General features: G+C 48.0%; 1 protein-coding gene across 1 annotated transcript; it reads right to left on the bottom strand.

Moving 5' to 3' along the window:
- Positions 1 to 2,108: 2,108 nt before the first annotated feature.
- LOC143833953 (uncharacterized) lies at positions 2,109 to 13,597 on the bottom strand. Its single transcript, XM_077330326.1, has 8 exons — positions 13,360 to 13,597; positions 11,238 to 11,339; positions 9,760 to 10,199; positions 9,210 to 9,324; positions 7,003 to 7,073; positions 6,673 to 6,799; positions 6,223 to 6,327; positions 2,109 to 5,496 (listed from the first exon to the last, which is right to left on the bottom strand). The coding sequence occupies exons 3-8, from the start codon at positions 10,153 to 10,155 to the stop codon at positions 3,968 to 3,970; spliced, it is 2,343 nt and encodes a 780-aa protein (XP_077186441.1). The 5' UTR covers positions 10,156 to 10,199; positions 11,238 to 11,339; positions 13,360 to 13,597; the 3' UTR covers positions 2,109 to 3,967.
- Positions 13,598 to 13,977: the final 380 nt, after the last annotated feature.

Genomic DNA, 13,977 nt, shown 5'->3' with positions numbered 1-13,977 from the left:
CCAAAAGTTTCCCGCCCTGGAGCTGACAACCCTGCTCCACCCAGTGACCCACTCTGGGGACATTTCTGGGCATGACCCCTTCGCCTCAGAGGTTTTGAGGGGGAGTCACCTTAACATTTTCAAAGGGGAGGGTCCCAATGGACCGTTGGCTTTTATATATCCTGGCCTGCATGGGAGCACTCCTTAGGCTGGAGTGATGCATGATGGGAACATTCTAAACCAGGGGTAGTCAAACTGCGGCCCTCCAGATGTCCATGGACTACAATTCCCAGGAGCCCCTGCCAGTGTTCGCTGGCAGGTGCTCCTGGGAATTGTAGTCCATGGACATCTGGAGGGCCGCAGTTTGACTACCCCTGGTTTAGCCTCTGAACTCCATCAACCTCATATAGTCACTGTCATGTAAGGAGAATTGTAGTCCATGGACATCTGGAGGGCTGCAGTTTGACTACCCCTGTTCTAAACGGCCATGTTTTGACAGTTGGTGGCAGTTGGCGGTCTACCGTCTTCTCTGTTAACGGATTCAGGGTGGCCAAACGGTGGCTCTCCAGAGGTCGTCGGACTACAATTCCCATGAGCTCCTGCCAGCGCCTCAAGGAGGAGAAACTGGCTCTGGTAAGCGTCATCTCTTCCTGACCGACTCACGCCAATGAATCCAGATGTTTCACCTCTTTTAGACCAGGGGTAGTCAAACTGCGGCCCTCCAGGTGTCCATGGACTACAGTTCCCATGACTCATGGGAGTTGTAGTCCATGGACATCTGGAGGGCCGCAGTTTGGCTACCCCTGTCAGCTGCCATGTTGTCATCCATTCTTACCATACTGTCCCCATGACCTGAGTTGCATGTATAGTCATAATATAGCTGTGATTTACCAAGGGGGGGAGGTATGTAAACTGTTATTTTAACCTTGTAACCCTGAGCAAGTTTTCAGACAATTTTCATAGAATCATAGAGTTAGAAGGGACCTCCGGGATCATCAAGAGCCTCCTTGTTATCTCCTGGTGTCGATCAGCAGAGACCATGCTTGGTATGTCTTAGGTAGTCTGTTTATTCACTTTGCTTCAGCAAACTTCTGCCATGGGAACTGTGAGTTATAGTACCTGGGCTTTTGGTGGCAAAAGGTTCTTAGAGGGGGGCTGAGAAGCCTTATAGCTAGGCGGATTTGTACTACCTTTAATTCCAGCAGAGATTCATGTAACTGCCTCATTAACCTTTCAATAAAGTGATTTCTTCAAGCAAGAGTCTGCTTATTGGGGGAACTTGGGTGAAGCATGACTGTGGGTTGGGTGGAAATGGGTCTTAAATATTTTTATTGTTACTCACTATATCAGGGGTAGTCAAACTGCGGCCAGATGTCCATGGACTACAATTCCCAGAAGCCCCTGCCAGCATTGTGGTCCATGGACATCTGGAGGGCCGCAGTTTGACTACCCCTGCACTATATTTTTATTTTAACTATGGTTTTAATTCTTCTAAGCTACCCTGAGCCCATCTTTTGATGGGAAGGGTGAGGTAAAAATCTAAAGTACAAATAAAGGTGAAAAAAAAACCAGTAACAGATTCTGTATTTTTACTATCAGTTTTGCTTTCATGCACAACTGATGCATAAATTTCCATTGTAATGCAAACCAATGGGAAACGATGATCCTAAAGATAGCTCTAATTTTCAGATATTCCCTATTTCATAACCTAAAACCTCATTCCATTTGTGAATGAAACAGGCCAGGTCAACCTGATCTCTGAAGTTAAGCAGGATTGGCCCTGGTTAGGTTGGATGGAAGAACACCCCAAAATAGCAGGGTTGAACAGAACGTCTCTTGGACTGAAAATCCTACAGTCACCATCTGTCGGTTGTGACGATGTCAAAAACCAAAAATTTACACAGAAGCAAGAATCAGACCATAGTCTCTGAAGAAAAAATGACTTTGGGTCTGTATAAGCAAAATCACTTTCTGCAATTATCTTCATCTTAATCCATACTATAATCCAAAATTCTATAGCTGCATCGGGATATGATTTAATAGTCTGGATAACCCACCCTCTTGATGTCCAAGCCAAGTTACCTTCCCTTTGTAGTTTTTCAAATAAGTTCATTAGGTAAACAATGCAATTCCTTCAAAGCTTTATTGTTAATTACAAAGGGAACGTCCATTAACAAATAAGTTTAGGCTATTTTAATGGCATTAATGCTACCTGGGCTACAAAGACAGACTGCCTTCCATACTGAGAGTGAATGTCATATTTGTCACTCAATGTCACTCAAATACTTCAGAAGATAAATTCAAAGCAGTAATATTTGCTTTGAAGTTATTTTCTGAAGTATTTGAGTTGTCTTTATACCTGGGTCAGTAGCTTTTTTCCCAAACGCTTTCATCCTTTTTAGCTAGTTTGAGGAGTCCAAACTTGACAATGCATCCTTAAAAGGTAAGACTACTTTTTTTTTCTACATTTAACTTCTAACCTGGTACAACTGAAAAGAAGTAACATATAGAATGGCTGAGTACTGGGTTCACCAATATAGGTTAAGATTAAAATGTAATCTTCCTAAAGCTGCCTTTCTCAAGCTTTTTACTACTTAGAAACTCCTGAAACATTCTTCAGGCTTTAAGAAACTCTGGAAGTGATGTCACCAGATCGCACCTCCCTGTCACGCCCCAGGAAGTCACCTCACCAGAAGTGACATTGCCCAGGCACTCCCACCAGATATGACATCATGTTCCGTTGTCCCCCACCCACCCCAAATGCCAGAAATGGCTCAGTGGCCTCCACGGCTTGGCCAGGAACACAGAATCATAGAGTTGGAAGGTTTCCCCTTAGGTCATCTAGTCCAACCCCCTGCACTATGCAGGACACTCCCAACCCTCTCGCTCCTCCACTGTCACCTGCCACCCCCTTGAGCCTTCACAGAATCAGCCTCTCCGTCAGATGGCTCTCCAGCCTCTGTTTAAACATTTCCAAAGATGGAGAACCCACCACCTCCCGAGGAAGCCTGTTCCCCTGAGAAACCGCTCTGTCAGGAACTGATTCAGGGCTGGGGCAAGCATCTGCTGCCCCATTGCTCTCTGCCACACACCCTAGTGCAGTTGTTAAAATTAGAGTACCTACCTCTCTTGGCTCCAGTTGTTAACCCGTACAACAAGCCTCAGTCAGCAAGGATTTTTATGACTGGAACCCTTCCCTTTTCCAATCTCTCCAAGGCCATCACTGGCCATTTGGGGAGGGGGGGAGGGGGTTAAACATACCCATATGTGGCATATCACCTGATGAATGTTTAAAAAACACATTAAAAATTAACTCCCGCCCCACTAGCAAAACCCTTCCAGGGCAACCAAGAAACCTCACGGCTTTGCAAAAAACGTTGAGAAAGTCTGGCCTAAATCATGAATGTACACTGTCCCTTATCTGGTTTTAGACCTGTTATTCAGTCAGAATCTCTTATTGTAGTTGAATTTATTGTGTATGGCCGTAGGTTGCTATATAAAGCATTAGCAGGAATCCTGTATAGATTTTTGATGCTGTTGAAGAGCAAAAATCTGACAATCTCTTTTTCTCTCAGTTACCTCAGAGCCCGCCTGGAGTGCACAAATAATTTTTTTAAAATCCTACTTAGGCCTAGATCCTGAACATCTGCTGGAGTCAGCAAAGAGCTTGGTTCTCCAACATCACATTGACATCAAGTTACAGGATAAGACAGCTCTCCTTCCATTCCCATACAAGGTTTAAACATTGTGGGTAGGATTCTCAGCTGTTCCACATTTATCAACCACATTTTGATGGGCCCATTTTGCTGCTTTTCTATCAGCTTTATTCAATGTAAAATACAAGTATTGCCCAACAGAAGCACATTTATGCTACTGTAGCATTAATAAAATCTGGTTTCTCACATATTACTTTATTGTGAATTCTATGGAGCTAACATGATAATTCTGCTTTCTGAGGTTCTTGAAGATGGTAACTCTGAATCTCTTTTCACACTCCAGGCATGCAAAAGGTTTCTCTCTTGTGTGTTTTTAGATGCAGTTGAAGGTGGTCATTCCGATTGAATCTCTTTCCACACACTGGACACTCAAAAGGTTTCTCACCTGTGTGGATTCTTTCATGCTGATGAAGAGTGACTCTCCAAGTAAATTTCTTTCCACATTCTGAGCATTCAAAAGGTTTCTCCCCTGTGTGGGTTGTTTGATGCTGCTGAAGAGTAAAATTCTGACAGAATCTCTTCCCACACTCTGAGCATTGAAAAGGCTTCTCCCCTGTGTGTGTTCGTTGATGCTGTTGAAGATGGTTATTCTGACTGAATTTTTTTCCACACTCTGAACATTCGAAAGGTTTCTCTCGTGTGTGGGTTCTTAGATGCTGCTGAAGATGGCCACTCCACATGAATCGCTTGCCACATTCCAAACATTCAAAACGTTTCTCCCCTGTGTGGGTTCTTTGATGCAGCTGAAGACTGCCACTCTGGCTGAATTTCTTTCCACACTCTAAGCATTCAAAAGGTTTCTCCCCTGTGTGGATTCTGTGATGATGCACAAGATGGCAACTCCTATGGAATTTCTTTCCACACACTGAGCATTCAAAGTTTTTCTCCCCTTTGTGCATTCTTTGATGCTCCTGAAGACTGCCACTCTGACTGAATTTCTTTCCACACTCTGAGCATTCAAAAGGTTTTTCCCCTGTGTGGATTCTCTGATGCTGTTGGAGATGGGCACACTGCATGAATCTCTTTCCACACACTAAGCACTGAAAAGGTTTCTCCCCTGTGTGAATCCTCTGATGCTTCTGAAGACAGAAGTTCCTACTAAATCTCTTGCCACACTCTGAGCATTCAAAAGGTTTCTCCCCTGTGTGGGTTCTTTGGTGCAAAAGGAGCCCAGATCTGTACTTGAAATATTTTCCACACAGAAAGCATTTATGTTCCTTCCCGTCAGAGAAACCTTTCCCACTCTCTGTGCAGACAGATGGATTCACACTTGAGGCTGCAACCCCAAGAAGGCTTTCCCAAGAGTAAGACCCTTTGAATAAAATAGGGTTTGCTTCTGAGTAGAACTGCTCAGAATTCCTCTCAGAATCAACTACCTGTCTTTGAATAAGGTGTGTTTTATCTGAGAAGCTCCTCACACTCTTTGAGCAGCTTTCTATTTCCTCTCCTATATAGAATCTTTGGTGGTTAATGGGTTTTTCTCCACGACGGAAAGTCTTTCCACTCTGCAGGCATTTATGGAGGTTTCCTGGGTGCTTTTGCAAATGGCTATCATATTGTGTTTCATCAGGGAAGGTCAGTCCACACTCCAAGCATTTGTATGTTTCCTTCACCATGGAAATTACTTCACAGAAATATTCTTCTTGGCAAAGAATAGGTTTATCCCTTGTCTTCTCCGCGTGGCTTTCTTCCTCCTTCGGTGGTCTGTCTTGATCACTGATGTTACATTCAGTCTCCGGGTCCTTGTCTTTTTCCAATAAGAACCCCTGAAGTCCCCCAACCGACTCCTCGACATCTCCTGCTGCAACAGAGAGAAAGGTCCAATCACCACTCACACATAAAGCCAAACCACCAATCCAAGATTCCTGATTAATGGTTGTGCATTTGGTCTCCTGAGCTACTGGTCACAACTTCTCCCTGGCCAGCCCTCCATTACAGCTGCTTTTATATTATGACCATTCCTCCCCAATGTGCCCTTCATATGTTCTTTCCCATGCAAGTCTTTCAATGATGAAAGATGAAAGTTATTGTGTTTTCTAGTCCTCAGACTGTACCATGAGGTTATTTCCAGGGGTGCTGAGAGAGGGTCTGGTCTTCAGACTCTAAAAAGACATTTGAGGTGAGGGAAGGAGAAGTCAGGACGTCAGTGAATGAACCCCACAGTTCTAAGGGTTTGGGATTGCATGCCAGTTGTGTGGGGGAGGCCTGGAGATATATAACTGTCCACCATAGGAAAGGATTGATGGGCCTTTGGCTCATCTGGCAAAGTTGTTCTTAACTAAAGACCTGACCTTTCCCTGGAATGTCTAGGAGGTAAGGCTACTGTGGATCCTAAAGGGCTCAAAGAGCCACAACTGAGGTCACCCCCAGGAAGAAGTTCCAAGATCTCAGGCTCTCAAAGGTCTCCCTACTGCCGTACTCAGAGAAATTTTTAATTCTACCCAACCAATTTTAATTCTAGTCAACCAGAAATCCTCCAGGCCTATTTTTGGCCTGTTCTCTTGACATCACAATGAAAAATACTCACTCACAACCAGCTCATTGGGGAAGGAAATATTCTGTTGAGATGCTCTTGAGGAACTCTCCAGCCCTTCGTTGATCACCACTTTAGTCCCTCTTACAGCCCTGCCTTCTTTGGGAGAGAGAATGGGAGAGGGAAAGAGAGTGAAGGAGAAGAAGAAGGAGATAGAGTGACCCAAGACCAAAGTGACAGAAGGCCTTCATCTGTCTCCATCTCAAGCCGTGACACCCACCCTGTTCTCATGCTGGCCACAACACTGGCCACAGTTGTCCAACCAGCCCCGTGGATTGGGCTGCTCCATCATACTCTGCTACATGCTGCTTTCACTGCTATCCCAACTCCCAGTGGGTGTGAGAGCAGGGCCAAGCCTCACTATGACATACCGCTGTTCAATATTTTGATTCATCATCCCAAATGCAGCAGCTCACACCTTGGGCACCTAAGAACGATCCTTACCCAGAGCGGCCACACTCCCACAGTTCTCCAGCATGACTTCCACGTAGAGAGCTCTTTGGCCCGGATCTAGCAGGGCCCACTCAGCCTCCGTGAAAGACACGGCCACCTCCTCAATGGAAAAGGGACACTGAAAGGAAAAGCGGATTTCTTCATCAGGGATCAGGTCAAGTGAGACTGCTCTCTGGAAAGGGGGCGCTCCGGGAGGGTACAGGACGTAAAGATTGGCAGGGGTGGAGGAAGGGGTCAGACACCTTGGAAGCTACTGCAGGAGCAGAAACCCTCCAGAGAAGAAAGGGGGAACTCAGGTGGCCCCCTGCTCATCTCTCCTACCTGGACTGCAGGTGCAGCACCCATTTCCACTCCTCCACAAAGATGATGGCACGACACCGTCTCTTTACTACCTGTGAGGGAGCGAATATTGGAAGAAAGATTGTTGGCCTAAACTCCAGTGTGATATAATGATGAAAATTGGTGGCATTTAATCTGGCAAGCTATGTTTGATTCCCTCTTCCACATGCAGCCATATTTGATTCCCTCTTCCACATGCAGCCATATTTGATTCCCTCTTCCACATGCAGCCAACTGGGTGATCTTGGTTTTGTTACAGCCCTGATAGGGCTGTTTTGACCAAGCAGTCCTGTCAGAGCTCTCTCAGACCCACCTACCTCACGGGGGAGAGGAAAGGAAAGTGATTGTAAGCCACTTTGAGATTCCTTTGGGCTGTGAAAAGTAAGGTATGCAAACCAACTCTTTTTGTTTGAATCCTATTTCTTGCGCTCCTGTTCCCATGGTTGTGAAACTCTGCCCTGTGTACACTCAACAAAATGGGTAATGGTTTTTGGGCTACAGCGGGAGAGCTAGAAGAAAAGTACCAGGTTCCCATGAGCACCAGGGAGTTATAAATGCTGCAGACACATTTCAGACTCTTGTGGCATTTTAAGCTCATCCTGGGAACGCCAGAGCTCCAAACTGTGGCAGCATCTGGACCAGGAACACCTTTCTCCCACTGGATGGAGCCTCTCACAGGGCTCTGAACCCAGGCCCCCAGGAGACAGGGGGCAGAAATGATGTCACATGAGATGTTGCCGTCACAAACCCACACGTGACATTAGCGTCTCTGAAAACTCTAGGCCGAAATTAAGGGGTTTCTAGAATGTCTGCTGAGGCTCTGACATCACATTTTCAGCAGGGGATGACATCAATGTGACATCACGACCCACCTCCAAAATTCCCAGGGGTGCCAAGTCAACTTTTCTTTTTTTGGACTACCTTGAGTCCTTTTAACCCAGCAGTTCTCAACCTGAGGGTCACGACCCCCGGGGGGGATCGATCGACCTTTCAAGGGGGTTGCTGAGGCCGCCGCCGCTGAGTAAACTAGAGAAGGCCGAGTAAGTACTAGAGAAGGCCGAGTAAGTACTAGAGTACTGGAGTAAGTACTAGAGAAGGGTACTGAGCGACAGGTCACCATCTATTTTGTCTATTTTTCGTAAGGGGTGTTTTATGGGGTTTTATTGAATTTTTTACTGCTTTTATGTAAACCACCGCGAGTCCACTGGAAGAGCGGCGATATAAAAATAAATACATAAAAATAATATAGTGTACGGAGTATCATGTCCAGATCACAGGAAGTGATGGTACCATTCTACTCTGCTCTGGTTCGGCCTCACTTGGAGTCCTGGGTTCAGTTTGGGGCACCACAGTTGAAGAGGGATTCATTCAAAAGAAATTCCGTCTCAACATCCAGAAGAAGTTCCTGACAGCTAGAGCAGTTTCTCAGTGGAACAAGCTTCCTCGGGAGGTGGTGAGTTCTCCATCTTTGGAAATGTTTAAACAGAGGCTGGAGAGCCATCTGACGGAGAGGCTGATTCTGTGAAGGCTCAAGGGGGTGGCAGGTGACAGTGGATGAGTGAGAGGGTTGTGAGTGTCCTGCACAGTGCAGGGGGTTGGACTAGATGACCCAGGAGGTCCCTTCCAACTCTATAATTCTATGATCTTTTTTGAGGTGTGCTGATCAGAACTGCACATAATAACCCCAAATGTGGCCTCACCATAGATCTATGCAGGGGCATCATGTTAGCAACTGATTTGTTTTAAATCCCTTTCCAAAGAGTTTCTGGCATAACAATTGACTTTCTCGTTGCACGCTGAGTCTGTCACCACTGGTTCGGACCCCATCGACCTCAGTTTCTACTTAGGATTCTTTGCTCCAAGGTGCATTCCTTGACGGTTGCCCTTCTTGAAAATAATTTGCCATCTTCATCCCACCAAATTTCTCAAATCCCCACAATGTCTGTGTTCTCCTCGGACACTAAGCGGTCCAGCTACCTGTTTAACCTCAGAAATTTCTAGCACTTGTATGTAAATGCCTAGAATTTTCAAAACACATTACACCGGCAACCTTCCTCCTGTGGCCTCTAGATCTTGTCCCAGAAGTTCTCTCTGTGTTGTGTGCAGAAGAATGCTCCATTTCTCCTGTCCCAAACCCTCTATCCAACAGCTTCACAAGGTGTCCAAATCTGGGCCCAAGGCCCCCTTACCACTCAAGATGGCTTCCTGGGCACGCTCCTGGGACTGCGCCCTCTGCTGTTCCTCCCAAGGAGATCTTTCCTCCTCAGAGAACGTTGCTTCCATCTTCATAGATTGTCCCCTCATCTGAAGAAGTAGCGAGAGACACAGGTAAGAGCAAGAATGCTAAAGACCTCCAAGTGAGATCTCCTCTGGTTAAACCTCACTTGGCGTATTGTATTCCACCACGGTGGAAGAAGGATGTAGACCCAGCGTGATCTAATGGTTAAGAGTGGCAGCTTCTAATGTGGTGATTGACGTTTGATTCCCCACTTCTCCAAATGCAGCTATCAGGGTGATCTTGGGCTGGTCACAGTCTTGTTGGAGCTGTTCTGTCAGAGTGGTCTTGGCCTCACCTACCTTAAAAGGTGTCTGTTCTGGGGAGAGGAAGGGAAGGCTATTGTAAGCTGCTTTGAGAACCTTGGTAAGTTTCTGGACACTGGAGGAATACGTATCAGGCAGGGAAGACTTAGGCTAAAGTCAAATATCACAGCTTGAATGGACAGCATGAAACCCCCTCACCTGCTCGGCCTGCCTCTTCTCCTCTGCCTGGCTCAGGAGGAAGCCTTCGGCCAGGGCCACCGCCTGGGAGCTGCTCTCCGGCCCACATCCTCTGACCCAGCCCTGCATCTCCTGGGGCAGGAGGGCCAGGAACTGCTGCTTGGTGTGCCTCTCTGGCTCCAGCCAGCGGTTGCAGAGTCCGTGGAGCCGGCTGCAAACCTCTCTGGGCCCATCAGCCTCATGATACTGGAACTGCCGGAAGCGTTGGACATGTACAGCACAGGTTATGGTGTCCTTGGCCGGGACTTCTGGCACAGCTCTGTCCCAGAATTCAGCATCCGTTCCTGACTGTAGGCAATGCAGGTCTTTGCTTGCTCTCTTGCCAGTTCCTGGCCCTTCTGGGTCCTGCTCTTCCATCTCCTTCCCTCTCTGTTGGGTCAACCTTGACTTTGAAAAGATGCCTTGGGTTGAAGAGGGAGAGGGGAACATATCAAAAAAGCAGAAATGAACTTAAAGAGAATGGAAGTTCCTCAACCACCCTGGTTAAGACTCACCCATCAACCATTTGGGTTCCCCTTTTCACATTTGTCAGTCTGTGGCCCCCTTCAATTGTGCCAGGACCCTCCCCCCCCCACAAGGGCCCCTATTGAGAACAGCTCTTCTAAAATTTTGCCTTGGATGACTGTGCATCAGCTGTCTGTCCTTGCTTTTTATACTGCCTATCCTGAGAGAACACATTGCATATGCATGTATGGAAAGTATTAAAATGAAATTAAAAGTATAAAAGAACAGATAGTAACGATTCCCAGTTAAAAGTATGCTCAGAGTTAGCAGTCTGGTTTCTTGAATCTTCTGCCATCTAGGTCAAGTCAGACTATCTCCCACAGTTGCTGTTAGATGGTGGGAATGTGGGTCCGTGGGGCCCAACAGAAGTTAGAGGTTAACAGTTCATCATCCCCATGCGGAACTGGCCGAGCTCCAATAGAGCCCAGATATTTATTTATTTAGATTTCTATACCGCCCATTTCTTTGCAGCTCTGGGTGGTTTACACTGAACATTATATAACTTACATGGAACAATATATAGACTGTAACATCAACAACTTTCAAATAAGGCATCAAAAGATTACCAAACCACATTTATAATATGTAAATAACAATTAACAGTAACATTGGGGGGGTTGGTTCTTTCAGTCTGGGGGCCCAGTCTGGGGGTGTTCTGAGTCGGCCGGCCTCAAGCGAATGCCTGGCGGAAGAGCTCCCTTTTGCAGGCCCTGCGGAATTGTGGGAGTTCGTTCAGGGCTCTGATCTCCTCAGGGAGCTCCTTCCACCAGGTGGGGGCCAGGCCGGGAAAAGCCAGACGTATCTCCTTGGGACCAGGGACCACCAACTCATCGGTGTTAGCAGAGAGTAATACTCTTTGTGGGGTATAGATAGGGAGGTGGCCTCACATATGTAGTAACCAGACCATGGATAGCCTTATGAGTAAGAACCAATACCTTAAACTTGATCCAGAATTCAACTAGGAGCCAGTGCAGCTGTTGGAGCACAGGTCAAATGTGTGCTCTCCAGGGTGTCCTCAGGTTACACCTCAAGGTCATCTGAACCAAAAAACAAAGCAAAAAAACAGCTCACAGAGGGGGTCAGGAGAGGGGCATCACACCTCTCCAGTTTAGGCACAAGGGCTGCTGGGATGAACAGCTGCAGGGAAAAGCAACAAACACCCAAGGGCACTCCAGATGTGTGTGTGTGGGGGGGGAGGCAGTGGCCCAAATGCTTGGCAGGCAGGACAGCCAGTCAGTACAGATGGTCCATCCTATGTGACCACACCGGGGACTCCTGCCTGGTCCTCCTGGCTTGCCAAAGAAGCTTTGCATTCTTGCCACCATCGTCTTGAGTAGGACCCGAACCCATGCCTCCTGGTCGCCAGTGAAGAACTGGGAGTGGGAGAGGCAGGTGAGCACTCTGACTGCGCCCTTCCTTTTCTCCCTGCAGCATCATCTGCCTTGGGGTTCTCGCGTCTCTCGCCTGACAAAAGGCTGCAGTTGCTCAGTCCTCCCGCCCAAACCCCAGTGGGGAGAGAAAGGTCTCTTCTCCTTGCAGAACTAAAGTGATAAGCGATGGAACTCCGGCGCCATTAATAATTTTTTTCCCTTATACCTACTGATTTCCCCCCTCCCAGCCTCACTTACACAGCCGAGCAAAACTGATGCCTGGCCTGTCTGCCAGCTTCCAGGTGGAGCCAGAACTTCCGTAATTATAACTGGCTGTCAGAGTACAGTTCTCCGGGGAAGGAGGGGGATGCCTGCTTTGGAGGGTAGGAGCTACCAGATGGCCATGGACTGCAATTCCCATGAGCCCTTGCCATGGTGGCCACCCCTGGCGTAGGGGCAAACAAGCAGCACCATCAGCTCCACAGCATAACACCCCTCCTGCAACAGGAGTGAAGGAGATTCTCTGCTGTCACTGGTCTCTGCAAAGATCTGAAGCCTCTTGAATGGATATACAGCTCAGCCCTTCCTTTCCCGCACCTCCCCCCACAGGGTTTTTGCCTTTGGATTCCGGGAACTTGCAGCCAATTTGTATTTATAGCGCTGGCCTTTCCCCTCCTCTGTCCTTGGTGCCGCTGCAGCCCAGAGTCAGCACCGCCTCCTCATGGCTGCCTGTCAGTCTAGCCCAGCTGTTGGCAACTTCTTTTTTTGGCCCTGATCCTTTTAGGAGGTCTTCTCAGGTTCCAAGGCCCCCTTCAGGCAGGGGATCTACCTACACTCAGCGTACCTTGCCTTATACAGACACCAAACAAATGTCTAGAACCAAGAGTTCATTTTCGCCCCCTTGAATCCTAGAGTGGGAAGGGTCCATAGAGGCCATCTAGTCCAACCCCCAGCTCAACGCAGGATCAGCTTAAAACATCCAGGATAAATCTCTGTCCAGCTGTTGCTTGAACATTTGAAACCGTATATCATAATGATAAAACAATCCTTCATTAAAAGGCAGCATGGTTTCGTGGTTAAGAGCAGCGGCTTCTAATCTGGTACTCCAAATGCAGCCGCCTGGGTGGTTGGGCTTATCCCAGTCCTGATACAGCGGTTCTCACTGAGCAATTCTGTCAGAGCTCTTTCAGCCCCACATTCCTCACAGAGTGTCTGTTGTGGGGAGAGGAAGGGGGAGGCGATCCTAAACCGCTTTAAGACCCCTTCCCTCCTTCAAATCATGCTCTCCGTTCTCCCCCTGCTCCGCAGCCCTGGCCTCTCCCCATGCCGAAGAAAAAAGGGCTTTTAAGGCTGGCTGAAACGACATGTTGTTGTTTGAATTCCCCAGGTCATAACAAAAGCACGCCGGAAGATCTCCAGCCCTCGCCTGCAAGCTGGCAACCAAGGTGGTTCCCTCACTGCCCCCTTAACAACAACAACAAAAAATCTGTCCCTCTAACAGCAACAACATTTTGGCCACGGGCCTCCCTCTTTAAAAAACGGGCCATCCATTTCTGGCACTTTAAAACACAGATAAATACATTATCCCCCCCCCCCCCTCCCATAGTGGAGGAAAAGCAAAGCGGATCAAAGCTCCCTGCCACGAGCTAAACACGCGCCCCCTCCGCGCACGCGCACACGAACTTACTCGCAAGCCAACCTTCCCCGGGTTGCCGGCTGCGGCATCGGCGAAGGTCTTCCTCTCTTCGACACCGCAGAATCCGACCCTCCCTGCAAAACAGGCGCGCGCAGGCAAGGAGGCCGCCTCCTCTCGCGCCCGCTCCCTGGTCGGCCCGTCTGGCAGGCAGCTCGGTGGCCTTAACCCTTGCAAGCGCCGGACACAAATGGAAAAATGCTCCCAATCCTGCTGCCGGATCCAGACGGACGCCCCGGACTGCAGCCAGGCTCTGCAGCTCAGTGGGGCTACTCGGGAGTCATCCCGCTCAGGGCTGCTCAGACGTCTCCGGAAAGGGGGGCGGGGGCTGAAAATTAGGGGAAAGTAAAGGTATGAATTGCACCTTTTTAATTGGGGGGGGGGATGTTCTAAATTATCTGAAATGCATCCAACTGTTCTTTTATGGTACTAATTTAATTTAATATTTAATTTTAAATGTTACCGTTTTAGAGCTGTTAATTGATGGCTAAAGATGTTGTCACTCTGCTCTGCCCCCGCCAACTGGCCCCAGAGAAGCACCTCAACCAGGGCCGGAGCCTTCTCTGTCTTGGCCCCCGCCCGGTGGAGCGAGCTCTTCAGGGCCCTGCCCGA

The sequence above is a fragment of the Paroedura picta genome, chromosome 3, assembly GCF_049243985.1.
Source record: "Paroedura picta isolate Pp20150507F chromosome 3, Ppicta_v3.0, whole genome shotgun sequence".
NCBI classification, from domain to species: domain Eukaryota; kingdom Metazoa; phylum Chordata; class Lepidosauria; order Squamata; family Gekkonidae; genus Paroedura; species Paroedura picta.
The sequence above is the reverse complement of the archived record's forward strand: the minus strand, read 5'-3'. Positions and strand labels throughout refer to the sequence as shown.